Here is a 25858-nt window from a genome sequence, read left to right as displayed (position 1 = left end):
ATGCGGTCCATAAAGGGCCACGTCTCCTGTTTGTTATAGCGATCACGACCGCTGTTATCTGTTCAGCGAACTCGCCCACGAAGACGTCCATGAACGCTATTATTCGCTCATTGAACTCACCCACGAGGACGACCTCAACAAGCAAATGGACTAACTGTATGTGCTAAAAATTATCATAATTATATATGGGCCAAGTCAACATTAAGAGAGCCTTCGAAGGCTGCCACGCGTCATCGATGTGTTTTCAACAGAGGACAAAGGCGATGTCGGGGTGACCTAACAAAGGACGAAGACGAGGTAGAGTTGACTCAGCAGAAGGACAAGGACGAGCACTCCCTTTAGTAGGGCAGTAACAACTAGTTTTAGAGATAAAATCTTGTAGAGAATATTCTCCGAAATATTCCTACCATTTGTATTATTAGGGTTTTTGTGGCTCATGTGCCCTTATAAATAGAAAGAAAAAATTATAGAGGGGATCAGACACTCATTGTAGAAAATAATACATTGACATTCTTTGAAGATTCTTATTTTATCATTAACATACAAAATACCCCTTTTCTTTAGATCTGTGTCAATCTTTTCTCCCACGATCCAAGGAGGATCTGAATGTTCTAAGGCTTGACATTATCCATCTTTATCGGAGGAAATATCAAATAATCGTACCCTTGGGTGACTCACTTGCATTTATTTACATAAATATCATTTATTATCATTTAATACTATTTAATGTTATTCCCTTTATTCTTGGACCATTGAATATTGCTTTATTGTTGTTATTTATTGCTATTCAAACAGTACTCGTGACATCTTGCTACAAAATTAGTCAAACAATCTTTTGGATATTAAAATTGGCTAAGATTAACTCTATTCTATTAGAAAATCTAATTGTTTAAACCTAGATCTAAATTTTGGGTCAAACAAGCTCAACGAAATTAAGACAATATTTGGTTGGTGTTGATAAACGAGTATTTAAAGTTGAAGTTGTAAAGGCATTCGCAAGTAATAATTATGTCACTTGAAAAAAAAGAATCTGAAGTTTTGTGATTGAAAACTATAATTTCACTTGAAATACTCATCAAACTAGCTAGTTTCCAACTTCAAATTCATTATTTTGAGTTGAAGTTGGAATAAATGGACATAATTATAAAACAACATACATTGTTGCTGAAGCTGAAGCAATTGAAAAATATCCTAATTAAATTTCTGTAGATCAGAAGCCTAAATATTTTGGGGCAAGCAGAAGTAGAGGTTCCAAAGCACTGGGAGCAAATTTCCTAGCAAAAAGATAACACATTGATGTATTTCTGTCATTGTAAGAACACATATCTCCTTCCAGCATTCTCTTCATAAGCTCTTCTGTAATATCTGCTTTTCCAAACATGACAGGATGAGCGCCGCCCCTTGACCAATCGACCCACGTTATACTTCTATTCGCCAAGATATTAGCTGCTTGAATTGTCAACATGCTCGCGAAGTAATGCTCATCAGCATAACATGCTGGCTTGCAGAACTCCGCGAACTTGGGATAGAATTTTGTGTCTTCAACTATGTAAAGAGCAAGCTTTCTATTAACCTCAAACCATTGTGATCCTTTGCGCCATTGTGTAATGTTAACCTCAGGTTCCATATTGTCGTTATATCGACCTCTTCCATGTGGTCCGGGATCATCAAATGCACTAACAAAGCTGTGCTTTGATCTCATTATATAGTTGTAAATGATGCTGAAATTGTAGAGAGGTATGCATGACTCAGAAAGCAGAACAAACCACTCATTAGAGATATCAAGTAATGCATTTGCGACAAGTCTCCTCTCAGCATCAGTGATACTTATTTCCCCCCATTCTGCCACCTTCAGAATGAACGTCATTAGATTATCAGCTTTTAACTCAAAGACTAGGCGAATCTTTAAAAACATGTTTTTTATGCAGATATCAGTGAAAATAGAATCCAGATCATTTCCCAGCAAAAAGCAATCAAGAACAACAAAATATGAAAATGTGGAAGCCATCATCATAGTTTCAGGCTTTCAGCACAACAAGAATTGAGAAGAATATCAGCCAATTCTAACACCATAATCATCAGTGCTTTTTCAGCAAGTTCGATCAATGATGTTCACATATTTTAACTCTCTTCTCTTTTTTGAGCTGATTAGTGCGACATATCCTAACCATATACTTGAATAGCACATCATGCACTGATTTTTTCATGTTCTTGCCATACCACAATTGATGTAAACGTTTATAGTTTGAAATCTTTCTTTTGGGTTCCTTCTTCTGTCATCCTGTCCACTTCCATACCTATGCGAAAGAGGAGATCGGTATAGAACTATTGCACCAGAATGAAATGCTCAACAGTGAGCAAATAAGCAAAAGGATTTGTTGGTTTTAGTATGCATCTAAGCACCATTTTTGCATGGTTTCTCACTTATTTTTACTCACAAAAGCTATGTGACTAGTCCTCATCTTTTAACTCATATCAACATTTAGTCCTTCACAAATTCATCCTGCTCATGGAACTGGATTATCCTGCCGGATACGGAGGATCAATAGATTGCTAAGCTCACTGCCGTAGTCCAATCTTCAAATGATCGGTAAAAGATACAGTATAAAATAAGGTATGAGAAACAAATTTCAAACCATTTGTGTTTCACATAGTATTAGCTAACTTATTGGTCTTTCTCATTTTAATTGCAAATTAATTCTATCCACCATGTCCATAACATCCCTAAAACGGAAATGACAAAGTACAAACTACCAGCTCTCTGAAAATGTGCTTGATCTAGTAACACCAATATTAGACTTTGATTAGGAAAAAGATGTTATTGTTGGGCTCAAGCTAGCGAACAAATACTCTAAACATGGTTTGATATTGTCCACTTTGGACTAAAGCCACACGGTTTTCCTCAAAAGGTCTCACATTATTAAGAGAACCTTGTATATGTACTCTCCCAATCCTTCGGCTACCAATGTGAGACTTTATTCGCACAACCAACGGTTATGTTACACGCTGAGTTTCCGGACATTAATAATGATGCATTTCCCAGCATTAAAAAAAAGCAAACTAAATGAATTCTAGTCATTAATGATATGATTTCTCCCCCGATTCCAGTTGCCAACTTCCAACATGCTCTGACACATTGCCTTTCCTGATCAGTTAGGTCTCTTCATAAAAGATCTGACCCATATTTAAGTGAAAATTGCAAAAATTTAAAAATTACAAAAAGAATTGGAGTATATTTTGATTGAACTCGATGACTCTTCTCAAACAACACAACAAGACAACGGGAAAATATACAAGGTATAAAATTAGACAAGCGACATATGCAGAATCAACACAAAATCTGCATTAATACATACCTGACTTGGAATGTGCCTCTTGTAGAAAACTGAAGAGGGTGGATAATCAGCTCGAAATGGTGGCAACGAATGAATATAAATCGAATAAAGTCCCTGTTGTCCCTTAAAAAATCTCTCCCAGAGAGGCGCAAACGGCAATTGTCCCTTGGTCAAGAACATGAATGCAATCTTGGGAACACTCTTACATGGATACTCCTTTATTCGCGACGCCAAAGAAGCCCTCCAGAACAACTCTTTATCACTCATGGTATGTAACATTTTTGATGGAATCTTAATCCAAGGCTCTAAGTTATTTGATTCTTCGTTATTACAAGGCTGCAAACTAGGATTTACTGGTGCAGGAGCTAAGCTTTGAAATCCAAAATGCTTGATCATATAAATACTAGCCACAGGAAAAGTGAAACACAAAAACAAGAATAGCATAAGTAACTGAAGCAGCCTCTGTGGCAAAATCCTAGCTTGGTTTACCCTGCCTACAACTAAAGGATCTTTACTCTCCACCATTGGAACAAAACTCAATTGCACCTATTGTTACGGTTAGAGAGCTATATAAAAAAGGCAAAATACTTATGGTAATTACACTAAACTATGTTAGATTTACCATGGTTAAGTGATAAAGTAGGCCGTCCGAATATAATCAATCACTAACCATGTAACATGAAGATTCTACTAATGAGAGCAATCTAGCATGAGATATTTCCTTTCTGAGGATCCTGTAGTCAAGAATAAAGATTCCATAATACCCATTTTCCATAAAAGCAGCTAGGTTGACGCAAGGGGTTCAATTAAATCCCCTTCGTTGAAAATCATAATGTGTTAATAGGACAAAAACGATTTTTTCTTTTTCTTTATGTATATATAAATTGTTGAATCCCCTTGATATAGGAAAAGGTTCTACGTCAAACGTGGCTAAAAAATTCCTTAAAAAGGTCACAAATTCCAATCCCATGTATAAAATTTTGTACCTTTGAGTCCCCTTAATTAGAATTTCTAGCTCCGCCACTGCATATAAGCATTGGAAAATTATCAAAGTTGAGATTTTTCCCACATAAGAACAAATTCAAGATTCTATAAACAGCAATTTACAGCAAAACCAGGTTAACAAACTTCAATTTACCACCGTAATTGCTGAATTACCGTTTCAAGAACAAAAGGCTGAATCTTTTCATTGCAGAATTCGATATAAAATATAGGATTCAGCAGCAACAGTAGGATTTGTTGCAAAAACCTTTCATCAAATGAAAGTTTCGAAGAACCTGAAGTAAGCAGAACGGTAAAAAGAGCAATCGTCAAGAAATGAATGTGGAATTAGATTAATTTCCATTCTTCTGCTCAAGAAAGTTTTGCAATAAACCATTAAAAAAAAAAAGCTTTCTTGTTACATTAAAATCTTTATAATTACCAATTTTTAAACTTTCTTCTGCCAAAACTCTTGACAATTTCTTTGACTACGACTTTTTTTGAGGAACATAATTCTTGAAATCTATAGTTGAGGAACATATTACATTTCTCAACTTAATTATCTGAATTTTTGGAAATTAAATGGAGAATTCGACTGTTGATTAGGTTTTTAGCTTGGTCGCCTCAGAAAGGGGTCGTTTGCTACAAATACTCCTAGATTAATTATGCATAGGTAAGAACTCTAATGCATGTATTACGGAGTATGCAATATGCACAGAGACTGCAATTCAATTGTAACTCAAGAGAGTTTGGTAGAAAAAATTTAGTTTTGAAGACCATAAGGGTATTTTGTCACCTTCAGTATTTTTTTTTCTTTTCATTTTTGTCACTTTCAGTTGATTTACCATGTATTGCTCATACCTATATTATTGTTTCATGTTCTATACCATATTAAATAATACGTAAATTAGCATAACTTATACAAATATTTTACGAGAGAAGTCAAAATAGTAACTAAATAAGATATAAAAGGTTATTGAATTTTATAATATGATTAGCTCTTCCTAACCGCTAACTAGCTTGTTTGGCCAAACTTCTAAGATCAACTTATTTTGATAAGTGTTTTTTTCAAAAGTACTTTTGATAATAAACAATTCGTGTTTGACTAATTAATTTGAAAAATACTTTTGAGCAGCAATTAATGTTTGAACAAACTTTTAAAAAGTGTTTTTAACTATATTTTTTTCAAAACTGCTTTCGGGGAGAAAATACTTTTTTCTGCTTTTCCAAAACTGTTTCTGCTTCTCCTCAAAAATATTTTTTTTCCACCCAAAAGCTTGGCCAAACACGTCAAAATTGAAAGAAAAACACTTTTTTTTTGAAGAAAAAAAAGTTCTTGTAGGTTTGGAGAAGCTTGACCAAACAAGCAATAAAACAATGTATAATTCATAACCGTTGGTTTGGACCAAATATATTCAATTTTAGCAAACCTTAGGGATAATAGATGCTCTTGACTATATTTACAATATGAAAATGAAGCTACCTCTAAACTTATGAGTTTATGGCCTTATGGGACAGTTTTTGGTTAAAAACTCCTATTTTCTGTCCCATAGCATCCGTGAGTTGCAGAGTTACATCACTAGTCAATTAATATTATAACTTGAAGCAAAATCTTGTCTACATGTCATATAATTAATCACAAAAGAAAATACATGGCTATTATTTTAATGGCAAACAATTAACAAGTGAAGATAAGTTTCTAATCAATGCCCCAACTAAATATTTAATCCTAATAATAAATACTCTTTTTAGAACGACGTTCTAGTTTCTCTCCTATTCTATCCAAAACCGGTTTCTGCCTTTTGCACTTTTGCCCCTTCTCTTTTCACATATTCGTTTCATCTTTTTCCCCTTTCAGAAATTCCCAGTTCCCGAATCACTTCTCTATTTTTACTTTGATTTGTCGTATGTTCTTATTGTTCTCAACATAGGCCTAAACAACAGGCCTTCTGTTAAATTATTATTATTTTTCTTTATGGAATAATTAGGAGCAAGAAATAAAGAGAAGGAAAGGTGAAGAGAATTTATTAATAGGGCCTATGTTTCCAAGGCTTCACGTTAATGATAAAGAAAAGGGAGGTCCAAGAGCACCTCCAAGGAACAAAATGACCCTTTATGAGCAACATTCCTTTACAAAGGTTCAAACATGGGGTTTTGCATAATCCCAATAATGCTAATTTGCAGGTATACAAAGTGTGAAAAATCATCTATTTTAGCTGAGTGTATATCCGGATTCGCGCCGCGTAGGGCCCCATTCGAGGGAAGCGCTCCCTATCAAGGAAATTTCTATACTCAGGGCTCAAATTCGAAATCTCTGGTTACGACAAGAGGTCCCATCCACCGAAGAAAAATTCTATTTCCTGTCCCATGGCATAACTCATATCTGTGAGTTGCAGTTACAGGCACTAGTCAATTAATATTACAACTTGAAGCAAAATCTTGTCTACATGTCATATAATTAAACACAAAAGAAAATACTTGGCTATTATTTTAATGGCAAACAATTAACAAGTGAAGATAACTTTCTAATCAATGCCCCAACTAAATATTTAATCCTAATAATAAATACTCTTTTTAGAATGACGTTCTAGTTTCTCTCCTATTCTATCCAAAACCGGTTCCTGCCTTTTGCACTTTTGCCCCTTCTCTTTTCACATATTCGTTTCATCTAATTCCCCTTTCAGAAATTCCCAGTTCCCGAATCACTTCTCTATTTTTACTTTGATTTGTCGTATGTTCTTATTGTTCTTAACATAGGCCTAAACAACAGGCCTTCTGTTAAATTATTATTATTTTTCTTTATGGAATAATTAGGAGCAAGAAATAAAGAGAGGGAAAGGTGAAGAGAATTTATTAATAGGGCCTATGTTTCCAAGGCTTCACGTTAATGATAAAGAAAAGGGAGGTCCAAGAGCACCTCCAAGGAACAAAATGACCCTTTATGAGCAACATTCCTTTACAAAGGTTCAAACATGGGGTTTTGCATAATCCCAATAATGCTAATTTGCAGGTATACAAAGTGTGAAAAATCATCTATTTTAGCTGAGTGTATATCCGGATTCGCGCCGCGTAGGGCCCCATTCGAGGGAAGCGCTCCCTATCAAGGATTTTTCTATACTCAGGGCTCAAATTCGAAATCTCTGATTACGAGAAGAGGTCCCATCCACCGAAGAAAAATTCTATTTCCTGTCCCATGGCATAACTCATATCCGTGAGTTGCAGTTACAGGCACTAGTCAATTAATATTACAACTTGAAGCAAAATCTTGTCTACATGTCATATAATTAAACACAAAAGAAAATACTTGGCTATTATTTTAATGGCAAACAATTAACAAGTGAAGATAACTTTCTATTCAATGCCCCAACTGAATATTTAATCCTAATATTAAATACTCACTTTAGAACGACGTTCTAGTTTCTCTCATGTTCTATCCAAAACCGGTTCCTGCCTTTTGCACTTTTGCCCCTTCCCTTTTCACACAGTCGTTTCATCTTTTTCCCCTTTCAGAAATTACCGATTCCCGAATCACTTCTCTGTTTTCACTTTGATTTATCGTATGTTCTTATTGTTCTCAACATAGGCCTAAACAACAGGCCTTCTGTTAAATTATTATTTTTTCTTTATGGAATAATTAGGAGCAAGAAAAGAAGAGAGGGAAAAGTGAAAGAATTTATTAATAGGCCTATGTTTCCAAGGCTTTACGTTAATGATAAAGAAAAGGGAGGTCCAAAAGCACCTCGAAGGAACAAAATGGCCCTTTATGAGCAGCTCAGCATTCCTTCACAAAAATTCAAACAAGGGGTTTTGCATAATCTCAATAATGCTAATTTGCAGGTATACAAAGTTGAAAAATCACCCCTTGTATATCGGGATTCGCGCCGCGTATGGCCCTATTCGGGGGTAAACGCTCCCTACTAAAGATTTTTTCATACTCAAAGCTCGAACTCGAGACTTCTAGTTAAGGGAAGAGATCCCATCCACCAAAGCAAAATTCTATTTCCTGTCCTATGGCATAACTCATATCCATGAGTTGTAGTTATAGGCACTAGTCAATTAATTTTACAACTTGAAGCAAAATCTTGTCTACATATCATATAATTAAACACAAAAAAAAATACTTGGCTATTATTTTAATGGCAAACAATTAACAAGTGAAGATAACTTTCTAATCAATGTCCCAACTGAATATTTAATCCTAATATTAAATACTCTCTTTAGAACGACGTTCTAGTTTCTCTCCTGTTCTATCCAAAACCGGTTCCTGCCTTTTGCGCTTTTGCCCCTTCTCTTTTCACACAAGTCGTTTTATCAGTTTTCCCTTTCAGAAATTCCCAGTTCCCGAATCACTTCTATGTTTTCACTTTGATTTGTCATATATTCTTATTGTTCTCAACATAGGCCTAAACAACACGCCTTCTGTTAAATTATTATTTTTTCTTTATGGAATAATTAGGAGCAAGAAATGTAGAGAGGAAAAGATGAAGAGAATTTATTAATGGGCCTATGTTTCCAAGGCTTCATGTTAATGATAAAGGAAAGGGAGGTCCAAGAGCACCCCCAAGGAACAAAATGGCCCTTTATGAGCAGCTCAACATTCCTTCACAAAGATTCAAACATGGGGTTTTGCATAATCCCAATAATGTTAATTTGTAGGTATACAAAGTGTGAAAATCATCTCTTTTTGCTGAGTGTATATCCGGATTCACGCCGCGTAGGACCCCATTCGGGGGAAGCACTCCCTACCAAGGATTTTTTCATACGTAGGACTCGAACTCGAGATCTCTAATTAAGGGAAGAAGTCCCATCCACCGAAGCAAAATTCTATTTCCTGTCCCATGGCATAACTCATATCCGTGAGTTGTAGTTACACGCACTAGTCAATTAATATTATAACTTGAAGCAAAATCTTGTCTACATGTCATATAATTAAACACAAAAGAAAATACTTGGCTATTATTTTAATGGAAAACAATTAACAAGTGAAGATAACTTTCTAATCAATGCCCCAACAGAATATTTAATTCTACTATTAAATACTCTCTTTAGAACGACGTTCTAGTTTCTCTCCCGTTCTATCCAAAACCGATTCCTGCCTTTTGCACTTTTGCCCCTTCTCTTTTCACATAGTCGTTTCATCTTTTTCCCCTTTCAGAAATTTTCAGTTCCCGAATCACTTTTATGTTTTCACTTTGATTTGTCATATGTTCTTATTGTTCTTAACATAGGCCTAAACAACAAGCCTTCTGTTAAATTACTATTTTTTCTTTATGGAATAATTAGGAGCAAGAAATGAAGAGAGGAAATGGTGAAGAGAATTTATTAATGGGGCCCATGTTTCCAAGGCTTCATGTTAATGATAAAGGAAAGGGAGGTCCAAGAGCACCTCCAAGGAACAAAATGGCCCTTTATGAGCAGCTCAGCATTCCTTCACAAAGTTTCAAACATAGGGTTTTGCATAATCCCAATAATGCTAAGTTGCAGGTATACAAAGTGTGAAAAATCACCTCTTTTTGCTGAGTGTATATCCAGAATCGCGCCGCGTAGGGCCCATTCGTGGGAAAGCGCTGCCTACCAAGGATTTTTTCATACCGAGGGCTCGAACTCGAGATCTCTAATTAAGGGAAGAGGTCCCATCCACCGAAGCAAAATTATATTTCCTGTCCCATGGCATAACTCATATCCGTGAGTTGCAGTTACATGCACTAGTCAATTAATATTACAACTTGAAGCAAAATCTTGTCTACATGTCATATAATTAAACAAAAGAATTATACTTGGCTATTATTTTAATGGCAAACAATTAACATCTAAAGATAAGTTTCTAATCAATGCCCAACTGAATATTTAATCCTAATATTAAATACTCTCTTTAGAATGACGTTCTAGTTTCTCTCATGTTCTATCCAAATCGGTTCCTACCTTTTGCACTTTTGCACCTTCCCTTTTCACACAGTCGTTTTATCTTTTTCCCCTTTTAGAAATTCCCGATTCCCGAATCACTTTTCTGTTACACTTTGATTTGTCGTATTTTCTTATTGTTCTCAACATAGGCCTAAATAATATGCCTTCTGTTAAATTATTATTATTTTTTTATGGAATAATTAGGAGCAAGAAATAAAGAGAGGGAAAGGTGAAGAGAATTTATTAATGGGGCCTATGTTTCCAAGGCTTCACATGAATAATAAAGAAAAAGGAGGTCCAATAGCACCTCCGAGGAACAAAATGGCCCTTTATGAGTAGCTCAGCATTCCTTCACAAAGATTCAAACATGGGGTTTTGCATAATCTCAATAATACTCAGGATGGGTCAAAATCTCTCTTCGCCCACTGCAGTACTGTCAGCGCATTGTAAAAAAGATTTGAACAAAGAGAACTCCAAAACAGTTTGCCGTTAAGCAGAGAGCATTCTTCTAACTCTACCTCGATTCCGTCCATGGATAAGCCAGATGGTGTTCTGAAGCAAGCTAATGTACTATTGCATTATGAGTCGAGAGATGACCCTGATAATACTTTTGGCATATTTTGTACTACTCATCTTCTACGACTGGAAAGTGGAGTTGATTCTCAAGTTGGTGGCACCATGCTATCTGAATCTGTTAGGCTTGTTGATAATGGTGATTCTTCTCTCCTTGTGAAGGAGCAGATAATTCCTAATAATAATCATATTAATGATACAGAATTAAAGGAAGACAAGGCATCTGAATTATTACAAACAAGAAATGTTGACCAGGGTGACAAGAAATCATATCTGGAATGTACATATCTCCTGATGATGTTGTTGGAATGATAGGGCAAAAACATTTCTGGAATGCAAGAAGTGCTATTTCAGAGTAAGTTCAACCGGTTGGTGTTCGCTTGGTGAATCATAATTGTTTGAGCTTAAAATTTGAATTTTATGTCATGTGAAACATGAGTTCTGCCATCTTTTTGGTAGTTCTACTGAAACATTCTTGCATATTGTAACAACATTATGTGTTCTCTAAACGTATGGCATGTTCTCTTGAAATATTTAGGTCTATTTTATTACTTATGTCACTTGCTATTCAGAATGATTCCAAAGGATATTTATCATTTGTTAGACATCTGTTCCTAGTTAAATTCTACTTAAATTTTACATTTCAACTGCAGTTTGTTTTTATAAGAGGAACCTTGTCAGATAATGCATCTTGATAGTCTCTCCGTGCCACTGGGTGCAATTCAAGTGGCATGTTTAATTTAGGTGATTGTGAGCTTTGCTATTTGAATTAATGGAGGTATGTGCATGATAAGAAACTTTTCCCATAAATAGTTTAGTTTCTAATTTTTGTAGTTCACTTCATCTTTTGCTTTTTTAATGCTATTGGTCTTTGTTCAATTAGAGCTTTCTCACCTTATAGTAGGATATCTATTGGTCTCTTTTTGTGTCTGCCCGAGTCTTTAACAATTTAAATTGAGGGGTTGGTGCAACAATTGGGTGGAGTCTAAAAGCTCTCAATTGGTTTAGGCACCATTAGATGGAACAATGGCCCTTTTGAGTGCTACTACCTCCTGTCTGTTTTAAATATATTTAGCCAAAGATTTTGTCTAAAACAAGTGTCATTTTAAGAAACCAAGAAGGCATTATTTTTTCATTTTTACCCTTGTTCCCATAATTGATCTATTCAATTTTCTAACAAGTCTTTTCATGCTTATTTACATTTACTCCATTTGCTAGGAGTAGATTAAAGAGGGGTTTTCCTAGGCAGTTGAATTAACTTACGTCATAATAATTTCATTCGATTGCTGTTATAAATTTTATTTTATCTCCTTTCATCTTCTAGTATAAATTTATTTTTGAAAAACAATAGAGAAGTGGAGCCTTGGCGTAACCGGTAAAGTTGTTGCCATGTAACTAGGGGATCACGGGTTCAAGCCGTGGAAACAGCTTCTTGCTGAAATGCAGGATAAGACTGCGTACAATAGACCCTTATGGTTCGGCCCTTCCCCGGACCTCGCATATAGCTTGAGCTTAGTGCACTCGACTGCCTTTTTTTTTTTTGAAAAACAATAGAGCACTGAAAAATCAATAGATAGTTGAAGACTCAAATTGAAAGAGTTCAAGACCGATGAATATTGTAGTTGAAGACTCAATTGAGAGAGTTGATGATTCAATGAACATCAAAGTCGAAAACTCAAATTGAGAGTTCGAGACTCAAAGAATGTAACGAGTTAGATAGAGATAGTTGAAGATTCAAAGAAAAAAGTTAGATTAGACTTAGACTTAAATGTAAGGAGAATAAGCTTTTGAGGAAGAAGAATTACATTAAATAGTTAAGATTGTGTTAATATTTTATCTCCCCAACTTTTATTAAGATAATCGTATAATTTACATTCTTTTGCTTGAGGTCATCTATGGTCCTTTCTTTCTTATTACTTTGGGATGGAAACTAAATGGATGTGGATGCTAATATGGTGACTAAGTTAATATCGGGTTTTCTATCTTTTGCCTTTTTTTATTGAAGTGTTATATCGTCCATATTGACAAAGCGAAGTGTAGAAGAAGATAAAGGTACACGGAGAAGCATTATGACAGAAGAGGAGCATTATAATGATCATCATTTGCTCACTCTACTCGTAAGGTTAAGATAACCAAATTTGACATCTAACGTCCGCTCTTTCAATGGCAATCTAGCTCAGTCAAAAAAAAAAAATTCTAAATTCACCCTAAATTTTAGAGCCAATTATCATGAGTCAATTAAACTTGACGTTTGGTAATTTAAGAAAAGCAATTAAAAATTAAAATTACAATATTAAATTTTAAAAAGGTAAAACAATACTAAGTGACCACATCCGAATCACTATTGCATAAACTATGGAACATTATTGTATGGGTCAAAATCTATTTTCATTAAGATTTGACACGAAGCGGTATCGTGGAAAGTGATATGGCCGAGGTCGATTAGTAAAAAATGGGGTTTGTAGCCGAAGAGTCAATAATGGCCAAGGTCGAGTATGATGGGCAGTACTAACAACTAGTTTTCGTAGTAGAATATTCTCTTGAATATTCTATGGTGTCCGTACTTTTAGGGTTGATTGAGGAATATCCCATATAAATAGAAAAGGAGATAGGGAAGAAAAGGAAGGAAAAACACAGCCTTTGTAAGACTGACACTCTCTCTGAATAAAAGACAACTATTACCTTTTTTAAAGAGACTGGATGATCTATTATTCCACTTTCATTCATCAATGTGAGAAAGAAGAATCATCTACTTTATTCAATATTGGATGAATCATTCTCCTTATTTGCTTTAATGCCATTTATTGCTATTTATTACTCAATATTCCCCCATCATCAAGTATCTTGAAATATTGAACGCACACTACATTTATTCTTCTCTCAATATTGCTCTTGCGTTATCTGTGTCAATCAATTATAGATCTGAAGTTATTATCATCAACTAGGTTTAGCCCTTCGTTTTATTAAATTAATTAGTTTAATCAAACAACTGCTTTTCTTGGTAAAACAATTATTTAACCTAAATAACTGAGAACTTGTATCAATTGATCACATTTCAGTTGAGCAAGATGCTCGCATTTCCTGTCTGACATTGTTTTACTAAGATGTTGAATATTGTACTTATGAGAACCTTTAGTTCGCATGATTTTTATCATGCATGATTGTAATGTTAGAAAAATATTTAAAAATTTCAATGTGGAAAAATCTTCATATGATTTCATAAAAGCAGTAACAAGCTCATCAACAATTTTAGGTGTCTTACTATGTTGTAAGAATTGAATAGTTCTAGAAAACTCAAGGTCTAAAGGATTCAAAGTCGTAGAATTTGGTATTTGACACATTAAACGAATATCAAATCCATCTTGCATTGCTACACAACAATATTTCTCATCATCATGATAAATGTGCATTCTTGCATTATGTTGCTGAATGAATGTTGGATAACTTTAGTATTCAGTACTAGGCCATTTTTCCTTGATAGCAGGAATGACTTTTTTCAATTTAGTATGACTTTATAATATCTTTGGTTATGAAGTTACTGGTTGTTGAGGTTTTTGTTTTTAAGATAAAATAGTTTTAAAATGAGAGTGAATGGGAAATGGAGGGAAAATGAAATTTTTGAGTAAAATTTTAAGTTTTCCCCTCTTGACAATGAGACATTATCTCATATTGGAAGAGGAAGAGATTTTTGGTGGGTATATATATAATTGCTCTTCTTGTAGCTCTTAAAGAGTTAAGAAGAAAGCAAGCTTCGCGCCGTCGTCGTCGTCGCTCGGCTCGGCTGCGGCTACGGCTACGGATTCCCACCATGATTGTGCTTGCTCCACAAACAAGCTAATGCTTGCTCCACCATGGAGGGTGGACGATTGTTCTTCTTCAACACTGGCTGCTATATATATGTGCAGCAACTATTGAAGAAAGACACACAAGACACGAACTGAAATCGCTCAACAGATTTGGCTATACATTGCACTCCTTCCTCTCAGCATTTCCATATGATTTTCTGAGTTTCTACTCCTTCGTTCTGCATTGTTTTAACTTCAAACAAAGCAACTGTAAGTGTGATTTGCTACCGAACTTTGTGTTCGCTAAAACATTGGGGTTTGAAGTACCGCTACACCAGTGTGTGATTCGTTCTATCCTGGGAGGAAATAATCCATTACCTTGGGTACTAGGAGGGGATTAAATTCCTTAAGGAAACACTGTGAATTCAGTGGGCTCGAATTAATTACTGTTTCATTACGATAACTTATATTTTGCAGAATTATTATTTACAAATACAGCAATATTGGCGGGAATAACACTGGTATTATATCCCGTGTGCCTGCAACTAGGTCTACTGGCTCTTTTAGCTCATTCTTGTGTGACAAATGGGAATACACTAATTTTTTTTCAGAGTAGAATTCATTTTTTTGTGCATCAAACCCTTGATGAGCTACAACAGCTTAAAGCATGCTATTATTATGGTGTTTTTTTAGAAGACAATTAGTGATCTCTTAGCTTGAACTCACATAACACTTGAGACATAGAAAAGGAGGCTGGTCTAGCTCTAGTAGGGAAGAAGCACATCAAATATATGACTTTCAAGTGATGAGATCAGTAGCTGCCTTCTAAGAAATGCCATATGATTTATATGAATATCATGCTTTAAGTTATTGTATCTCGTTCGGTGTTTCATGCACAAGGAAATGAACTTTTCTCTCAAAAAATTGGTGTGTTCCCATTTATCATACAAGTATGAGCTAAAAGTACCAGTTTGCCAATAGAGTTGTAGGTACTCTAGACAAAACTAATAGCAATAATCAAAGACATTGATCATACTTAGTGAAAAATTAATTTCTGCTATCGAGGAAAAATTGCCTAGAATCCCTCCATTTATGAGATTAAATCATTTTTTTTGAACTAATGGATAAGGCACAACCTGTTATTAACTCTCTTGTAGTAAAATGGCGTCCTCCTTCAACTAGATGGATGAAGTTAAATTCGGATGGATGCTTTAAAGGCAATCCAGGACCTAGTGGTGGGGGTGGGATTGTTAGAAATGATGTTGGGAAGATGGTTGTTGCTTATGCAATGCCTCTTGGTATACAAACAAACAATACTACAGAAACATTAGCACTCAAAGCTGGAATTGAATCATAATATGAGGAAGCTAGAGGTGGAAAGTGATTCCCTGTTATTGGTTCAATGGTTAACAAATGATGCTAATATCCCATGGAGACTACAACATGAAGTGAATGACATAAGAAAGAAGATGGAGTATTTTGAGGAGGTCAAGCTGAGACATTGCTACCGGGAATGTAATAAAGTGGCAGACAATCTTTCTAATTGTGGCTTACAGTGTAATGCTATTACTTGGTACACTTCCTTCCAGCAACTTACCACAGAGGCTAAAGGAGATGTTAACATGGATAGACTCCAGTTCCCCTCATTCCGGATGTCAACAAAAAAGAACAATTTCATACTGGATCGACAATTGCTAAGACTTTATAATTTTGATGTGCCTTGATATTATCATGTATGTGAAGTGGGTCTTGTTGGTTTTTTTTTTTAAGCATAAATGTAGCTTAAAAGAGGGTGAATGCGAAATGGAGGAAAATTAAAAATATTTGAGTTTCCCTCCTTAACAAAGGGATATTGTCCCATATTGGAAGAGGAAGAGATTTTGATGGGTATATATATACAATTGCACTTCTTCTAGCTCTTAAAGAGTTAAGAAGAAGGCAAGCCTCGCGCCGTCGTCGTCGCTCGCTCGGCTTCGGCTTTTGTAAACGGAATATTAATATTAAATCCAAACATAATAATATATGCCCTTCACTTTTTGTAAAAGACATTTACAAAACAGTTTGCACCTCTTCAGAAGAACAGTTTGTACCTCTTCAAATCTGAAGAGTTGAAGAACAGTTTGCACCTCTTCAGATTTGAAGAAACAGTTGGCACCTCTTCGGATTTGAAGAGTTGCACCTCTTCAGATTGAGCTCAACATTGGCTAAAAATACCAGTCCATTCTCTCAGTTTTTCCATACGAATATCTGACTTCTTCTCCTTTCTTCTGCATTATTTTAACTACAAACAAAGCATCAGTAAGTGTGATTTGCTACCGATTTTGTGTTCGCTGAAACATTGGTGTTTGAAGTATCGCTACACCAGTGTGTAATTCGTTCTATCCTGGGAGAAAATAATCCACAACCTTGGGTACTAGGAGGGGATTAAATTCCTTAAGGAAACACTGTGAATTCAGTGGGCTCGGATTAAATTCTGTTTCATTTACATTTATGTTATTTTATCTTCTCCATAATTATTTTACAAATACAATTAAATCAACAGGTCTGGCATAGAATCTGCCATCAAATGTATTGGCCTACAAATGTATTGGTTGGAGCATGTTCCTCCTCTGCTGGAATAGAGAGTTTGGGATGCCAACTCTTCTGTATTTTGTACTCTTTGTGATATCTCAATAATAGCCGTTACTGTTTGAAGCCAAAAAAAAAAGAAGGGAAAATTGCCTAAAGAAGATTATTCATTAGTAAAATAATACAAGAACACACATTTGTTGTGATGATGAAGAAAATTTTGCCTAGTAGCAAAGCAAGATAGGTATGATATTTGCTTAATGTATCAACCACCAAATTTTACAGATTTTTTAAAGCTATTCAATCCTTATAACATAATGAGACCTAAAATTGTTGATGAGCTTGTTACTGTGGTTATAAAGATTTTCCTACTTTGATGTTCAATTAAATTTTTCTAACATTCCAATCATGCATGATAAAAATCATGCCAACAAAAGGTTATGATAAGTACAATATTCCACATCTTAATAAAGAAATATGAGAAAGAAAAGGCTAGCTTCCTACTCAAACGAAATGTGATTCTGAATTGGTACAAGAAATTCTAAATTATTTAGTCTAAATTTGTTCCTAATATGATGGTGTGGATGTGATGACTTAGTGTTTCGTTTTTAAAAAAGAAATTGATAGTGTAATTTTAATTGCTTTTTTAAAATAATCAAACGTCTAGTTTTATTGATTCTGATATGTTGGTTTTGAAATTAAGACTAATTCTAGAATTTTTTGGTTGACTTGGATTGCCATTGGAAGGGTGGGTGTCAAATTTTGTTGAGCTAAATTCAACTTTTCGGGTAGAATGAACATCAAAATATCTCTATGTTTCTTCTTCCTATATTTTTCTCTGTCAAAATGATTGGTATAACACTCAAAGCAAAGATGTCAAAAAGAGAAAACCCAACATTAACTTAATCCCATGTGCATTTAGTTTCAATGCCAAAGTAACAAGAAAAGAATAGAAAGGACCGTAAATGATCCATCCAACAAAATGTGAGTAATATGTTTATATTAATAAAGTTGGGAAGATAAATTTTTAACAATGATCCTAACTATATGATGTAATTCTTCTCCCTCAAAAGCTTCTTCACATTCATCAGGAAGCTTGTTCAAATTAAACACACAATTCAAGTCTAAATTTAGTCCAACTTTTTCATTTGAGTCAACTCTCTCAATTGAGTTTTCAATATTCATTGAATCGTTAACTCTCTCAATTGAGTCTTCTACTTTAATATCTATTGATTCTCGAACTCTCTCAATTTGGTCTCACTCTTAATTTGAGTCTTCAATTATCGAAATGATTTTTCACCTCTCCGTTTTCTTTCAAAATATATTTTATGAAAGAAGATGACAGGAGATAAAATTTATAATAGAGATCAGTGAAACTAATCTGTTGTTGGTTAATTGAATAGCATAGGAAAATCGACTCTTTGTAGATGTAAATAAGCATGTAAAGACTTTTTAGAAAATTATATAGATTAATAATTAGAGCAAGGGTAAATTTGGAAGGAAAAAAATTAATGCCTTCTTGGTTTTTTAAAATGACAGTTATTTTGGATCATTTTTGGGGCTTAAAAGACTTTTAAAGTGTACCGTAGGTAGTATTTCATTGAGTCTTTTTTCATTTTTCCTTGCCTGGGTTGGTGAGGGGCAAAGTTTTGGTGGCTAGCATACTGATTCCATTTCCTTACATTTACTATTTTCCTGTAGCATTAAGTAATTCTGCAGAGGCTTTTGTACCTTTTACTATAATAGGTCCAGAGTAGGGGTGGGCATAATACCGGCCGAATCGAAAACATCGGCCGAACCGTGAATTTCGGTTTTTCGGTTGGGGCACAATGTTTAAATTATTAATTTTCGATTTTTCGGTGCGGTTTACGGTTTTGGTGTTTCGGTTAAACCGAAAAATCGAATTTTTGGGTATTAGTTAAGAAAAATAGGTTTGAGCATGTGAGTTATTTTGAGAGTCCAAAACTTATTACCCATTTCAGGCTGAAGCCAATAGTCTAATACCCATTTGAACTTTGAAGCTCAATTTACCCAAACTTACTGTACTGATAGTCTGATTATACGTTACACACTTACACTTAGACCTTAGTCACTTACTTTTCATTTCCCAAAACCTAAATCAAAAATTAGATTTAGGGTTCTTCCTCAGCTCCTGTCTCTGCTGTGACTGCTGCCTTCTTCCTCAGCTCGGCTGTGACGCCTTCTTCCTCAGGTTAGTGCGACTTCTTCTTAGTTCTGAGTTGAGTTGGGTCCAGTGTCGTTTTGTAATTTTTCTCACTGTTATTGTCATTTTGGCCGAACTTTCTGATAGAGTTTTTGGTGGAAAAGGTGTTCAAGATTTCTTTGGTTGATTTTTTATTAAGATAAGGCTTCTTTATTTGTGTTTTAGTTCTTTTTTTCCTTGGAATAATTTTGAACAATTCTTTTCCCTTTTATTGTTGCAAAAAAATGTGATTGAGAAAACTCTAGTATATGAAAGCTCAAAGTCAAGTTTAAGTTTATGAAGAAAGAAAATGTCTTAGTCTATGGTGTCGTAGTAATTTTGTTAATCATATCACGTTAACTCTATTTTCCCGATTTAGATGACAATGTTCCTGTTATATCTGGATTTGAGGTCTTTTCTTAGGGTGGTGTTTGTCTCCACTAATAAAAAACCAATCTTTTTTGAGAAAACTATATTCAATCAACAAGCAGCAACATCTCTGAAGTTAAGGACATTTCAATTAGTACTTCCTCTTTTGCTGCTGTGTTCTGTTTGCACTGAAAGCCTCTCTGTTCTCTGTGTGCTTGTTCTCTATTCTTGGTTTCATTTATAGTGTAGTTTCAAATATCCTTCTCTTTAGTAATCACCAAAATGTTACACTAGTTTCTTTTGATGACTTTGCAGTTTGCAGCATTTCCAGGCTTGTTTATTGCATGATAACTGAGAATATATCCTCAAATACCTGGGCACCTTCTTGTAACAGTGGCATGATTCCTAAACGCAGAAGACAAGAATGGGATGCTGTCTTCTCAAGTGTATCCCAGCTACGGCGAAAAAATGTCTAAATTTTTTGTTAGGGATGTAGGAGGTTCTAACTTGCACTAACTAGTTCACACACTTTCTCCATATGTCTATCGTGTGTCAAATCTCATCTGAATTGGCCTTACTTCTTGAGTTTTAGTGCGGAGACTGCATAGTTCATAGCTTTTTGTTTGCCAAAGGAGTAGGCAAAAGTTGCTCACCTAAATTATGTTCAAGATGTAGTATGGCATGTTCTTGGTCCCTCGATTGTTTAGTTAAACTCTTATTTATTTTGAAATTAGTTTCAAGACCTGCTTTATGAACTATTAGCCTGTAGATTTTGAGCATTTAGCTAGGACTAGGATATATATTTGAGAAAATTGTAAGGAGAGTACGAAAATACTGGCTATCAAGTACGAGAGAGGGCTAAATGCTTGTGAAGTTGCACCATATTGGTCTTGTGTTGGAGAAAAATGATGATTTTTTATCATTCATTAAACACCGTCATTATCATGAGAGTGATATTGTCAGCAAATAAACAATGGTATGAGAACTGACAATATCACTCTGCCGTTGTCTTTCTCTGTTGCCTCCTTTAAGAGAATTCTATCTCTAAATGATAATTTGCTGGGCTGAACGAACAACAAATAAATTCCAGCCTAGTTTATTGCATGAGAACTGAGAATATCGTCTCCGTTATATGCAATCGATGTTGGACCAATATCTGCTTTTCTATTCATTCATTATGACAATCTATTTCCTTTTTCCAGAGAAGCATAAAATTTCTTTTAACCGTTTAAAACCGAAAAAATAAACCGGAAATAACCAAGCCGAACTTTGAAAAAATCGCACCGAACCGTAAATACTTTAGTTTGATTTGGTTATTAATATTACAAAACCAAAAACCGATAAACCGAACCGTACTTTCATAATAACCGACCGAACCGACCGACGCCCACTCCTAATCCAGAGACTCATAGCTGGTTCACAAAGCATGCTCGAAGATCGTGCTTATTTAGGCAAACCTGTAAAAATTCGTCTGCTAAAAGAGTTCCGTTGAAGTATATTGTCAGAGATAGTGACAATGTTTCGAAGCAGAGGAAAGGAAGGATTCTGAGAAGCCTAACGTTAGGATGGAATGTTCTGATGAAAACACGGTAGGAAAGGCTTTCTTTTCTTTGGTGCAGAACAGTAACCAGCCTTGTAGCTAGAGTCCTTTTTCAGGACACGCAAATAACAAATGGTGGATGTCAGTCATGTCTCCTTCTGAAGGACAAGCTATATCCTGGACCTGGAGTCATGAGTTCAGTTTGTCGAGGTTATGGGCCTCCAGGATCGACTCCAATGGTGGGAAATCTTTCTGTATACGGTCAAAATCGATTCGAGTCAATCGTACGGACTGATCGAGACGATAATGTTTCGATCAAAGGATATCCGCATGACAAGCTCGGTCAAGATCCGAAGTAAGGGCGGCGAACTTTGAGCTCTAAGACCGATCAAATGACAAGCTCGATATCATTATCGAACCCATATCCAAATCGAACTACGAGGCAAAGCGGAGATTATCGAAGATGCATGGACCAACCAACATTCATCCTGAATACCGAGACCCCAAGTCAGAATCGAGCTCGGACCAAGCCCGAGGGCTCGATCCAACACCGAGCTCGAGCCAGTATCGAGCTCGCAGATTAGGACCGTTGCAACCGCACTATGGGAGAGAACCTTGGCGGAAATCGAGGAAAAGACAATATATAATGGGCTCTCCACTGCGTATTTTTTATTGTATATAAAGTAGGATCTCTCTACTATAAGAGGGATGGCAACAAAAGATCACGGGGTAGAAAAAGATAATCCCTTGTGCTTGTTTGACTCATTCTTTTTCTCACTATTTTCATTCTCATAGTTAAGAATACACATATTTTTATTTCTCTACACAATTTATATCAAATTATATCGCATATCCTTAGAATCATACACAAATCTAACGTTATTCGATTTTTCGGGTAAACAGTTTGGCGCCCACCGTGCGGCTAAGGGTAATAGTGGTTGTTTGATACAAATCTGCAATACACACCAGTTTACAACTTTAGATCAACAATGGCAAACCCTCGATTGATGGCTATACCTATCGACCATGAAGCCGACCTTCAAGATGAAACCAACGACTTGACACCCAGGGCCGGAAGGCGAATTAACAATGTCACCGAAGATCGAGTCGAAGTACCGCTAGATGTCAATTCACAAGTGGCTCTTGAGGCGAACCAACGTTCCGAACCGGAAAAAAGCATTCAGGGCGGTACTCGATCCATAGCTCGAGACACCCATAACGTGGAGGAGATTGAAGTCAACTTACGGGTGATCTTCGAGATGTTACAAGCCCAGCAAATAGCGATAGCTCAGTTGCAGAGCCAAACTCAGGAACGAAGCAGGCCGGAGCCCAATCCGCTTCGAGAAATCACCCACAGAACGGAACCAGCCATAGTGAAGTCACACGAACCAGAATCGGGGACTACTCCCGAAATTACTAAATTGCTCGAGGAACTCACAAAACGAGTCGAAGCCAACGATAAAAAAAGTAAAAACATATAATTCCAGGGTCGATCAGATCCCGAGAGCTCCACCAATGATAAAAGGGCTAGATTCGAAAAAATTCATTCAAAAACCTTTTCCCTCGAGTGCAGCCCCAAAACCAATCCCCAAAAAATTCCGTATGCCCGAAATACCCAAATATAACGGAACGACCGACCCCAACGAGCACATCACTTCTTACACGTGTGCCGTCAAGGGATTGATTTGGAAGATGATGAGATCGAATCTGTATTATTGAAAATATTCGGTGAAACCCTGTCAAAGGGGGCAATGGTATGGTATCATAATTTACCATCTAACTCTATTGATTCGTTTGCTATGCTTGCAGATTGCTTCGTAAAAGCACATGCCGGAGCCATAAAGGTAGAAACCAGAAAGTCGGACATTTTCAGGGTAATACAAAAGGATAACGAGATGCTAAGGGAGTTCGTAGCTCGTTTTCAAATGGAATGAATGGATCTGCCACCAGTCACAGACGATTGGGTTGTTCAAGCTTTCACTCAAGGTCTAAACGAGCGGAGTTCGATGGCTTCACGGCGGCTGAAGCAAAATCTGATCGAGTACCCATCCATTACTTGGACCTATGTGCACAATCGATATCAATCCAAAATAAGAGTCGAAGATGACCAGTTGATTTCTAGGTCCGTTACGAAAAAGCAAAAGTCGACCAGAGATCGATACCATCCATGTAGCAGAAACGATACTACTGCTGAGTATCCGAGGCCTCTTTAAAATCAACCTTGTATACTAGGGGGCTTTATTATTGAACGCATCTGTGATGATTATCAAGTTCGGTGCAAAGGAAGTTACTTCGTTATTTCATGACAAACAACGTCTCAACAGGAAACGTTGTAAGAGCCAAATGGTCAAAACGAACCATGCTTATGTAATTGGCCCGAGCCCTGATGCAAAACATGAACCCATGTATAATGATTTGCAAAGAAAGCCATCTTCTTTACCGATATTCTATGTTCAAGATTTACTATGCAAACAGGATTGAGTTTGAGCAAGCGCTCACTCGATCATTACGCCTACGGGCTACATTATTTCGAGTTTGAATCATTCACTCGACTACAAAGCCCATGGGCTACTTTTATTTCTAGTTCGAGCAAGCACTCACTCGACCATTATGCCTATGGGCTATATTATTTCGAGTTCGAATCATCCACTCGACTACTAAAACCTACGGGCTACTTTTATTTTAAGTTCGAGAAAGCACTCACTCGACCATTACGCCTACGGGCTACATTATTTCGAGTTCGAATCATTCACTCGACTACAAATCCCATGGGCTACTTTTATTTCGAGTTCGAGCAAGCACTCACTCGACCATTATGCCTACGGGCTATATTATTTCGAATTCGAATCATTCACTCGACTACAAAGCCCACGGGTTACTTTTTGAGTTCGAGCAAGCACTCACTCGACCATTACGCCTACGGGCTACATTATTTCGAGTTTGAATCATTCACTAGACTACAAAGCCCACGGGCTACTTTTATTTCGAGTTCGAAAAAGCACCCACTCGACCATTACGCCTACGAGCTACATTATTTCCAGTTTGAATCATTCACTCGACTACTAAAGCCTACGGGATACTTTTATTTCGAGTTCGAGCAAACACTCACTCGACCATTACGCCTACGGGCTACATTATTTCGAGTTCGAACCATTCACTCGACTACTAAAGCCTACGGGCTACTTTTATTTCGAGTTCGAGCAAGCACTCACTCGACCATTACGCCTACGGGATACATTATTTCGAGTTCGAATCATTCACTCGACTACTAAAGTCTATGAGCTACTTTTATTTCAAGTTCGAGCAAGCACTCACTCGACCACTAAGCCTACGGGCTACTTCGATCATTACGCCTACGGGTTGCATTGCATCGAGTTCGAATCATTTACTCTATTACTAAGCATGCTGGCTACTTTTATTTCGATTTCGAGCAAAACTACTCATTTTCTTCGAGTTAAAACGAACACTTGACTATTTAAGCTGAAGGATGTTCGAGCTCGATAAAGTGAAGAGGACTACCCACAAGGCCCGAAGGCAACAAAGATTTAAATTCAAACTATCTATTCAGTTTGAAAGGCTATTTGTCTTCAAAAAGAAGAAAGATTTATATTTACAATTTTTTTGTATAGAGGCGGCTACTCTTCCAAAGGGAAGTTCTTTATACAAAAGCCGAAAGCGGTATCAAAAGAACACAGCGATCGACCTAAGGCCCTAAATGACTCAATCTTCATCGGAGGCCGTATTCTCGGCATCATCCTCGTCTTCAGACTCCCCCGAGTCATCGGAGTCCTCCTCAGGAAAGGCCAACCTCCGAGCTTTGTTCTCTTCCGCCCTGGCGACTTCGATCTCGGCCCCAACATCGAAGCCGTGAGATCTGACCTCCTCCAGAGCCTCTCTCCGAGCCTGCCACTTTGCATGTTCGACCATGCTCGCGGCTTTGGTTTGACTAACCTCGACATCGATCCTGAACTGAGCCACTTTGGCATCGGCTCTTTTGTTGACCTCGACTACTTCAGATCTGGACACTTCGAGTTCTTTGGCGAAATCTGCTTTATCTAAACTGGCCAAATCCAACTGATGCTGAAGCTCTTTCATCTTTTCAATCAGCCCCAAAATATTTTCTTTCACAGATCAAAGTTGGGCATCTGAAAGCTCCAACTGAGCTTCGACGACTTCCTTGTTCGATGCAAGTTTATCCATACACTTTTTAAATTCTTCTGCCTCGGCCATCAGCGCATCTACCTGTGAGTTAAGCCGTCCAATCTGCTCGATCCTCTGCCGCACCTGCAGAATCGGATCGTTAGTGGTTATCTCTTTTTCATCTTCACTATCATGGAACATGCAGAATACATGCTCAGCCATCTCCTCATGCTCTTCCCGAGCCGCTGTCAAATCTACTCAAAGTTTTTCACTAAGAAGCATGTACGAGTCACTCTTCTCAGTGAGGCTCCGAACCTCGGCATTATGCTCCTCCCTGATTTGAAGAAAGGCCTCGTGATGCAACACCGAAGCCTGCAAACAAAAGGAGAAACATTAAAATTACCTGCAACTTTGTGTAACAGAAGCGGCAAAAACGCCATCAGAGTTACCCGATTCAAAG

At 36.6% G+C, this 25858-nt stretch overlaps 1 protein-coding gene and 1 long non-coding RNA gene across 2 annotated transcripts; one reads left to right on the top strand and one right to left on the bottom strand.

Moving 5' to 3' along the window:
• Window positions 1-1015: 1015 nt before the first annotated feature.
• On the bottom strand, window positions 1016-4121 carry LOC104097139 (glycosyltransferase BC10-like). Its single transcript, XM_009603665.4, has 2 exons — window positions 3357-4121; window positions 1016-1849 (listed from the first exon to the last, which is right to left on the bottom strand). Exons 1-2 carry the CDS (start codon window positions 3858-3860, stop codon window positions 1211-1213), a joined length of 1143 nt encoding a protein of 380 aa, XP_009601960.1. The 5' UTR covers window positions 3861-4121; the 3' UTR covers window positions 1016-1210.
• Window positions 4122-18370: 14249 nt separating this feature from the next.
• On the top strand, window positions 18371-20474 carry LOC104097140 (uncharacterized). Its single transcript, XR_686477.4, has 2 exons — window positions 18371-19358; window positions 20034-20474. It is a non-coding gene; the product is annotated as an uncharacterized lncRNA (long non-coding RNA).
• Window positions 20475-25858: the final 5384 nt, after the last annotated feature.

This window comes from Nicotiana tomentosiformis, chromosome 12 (genome assembly GCF_000390325.3).
Source record: "Nicotiana tomentosiformis chromosome 12, ASM39032v3, whole genome shotgun sequence".
NCBI classification, from domain to species: Eukaryota; Viridiplantae; Streptophyta; class Magnoliopsida; order Solanales; family Solanaceae; genus Nicotiana; species Nicotiana tomentosiformis.
Note: the sequence above shows the minus strand (reverse complement) of the source record. Positions and strands in the feature narration are given on the sequence as shown.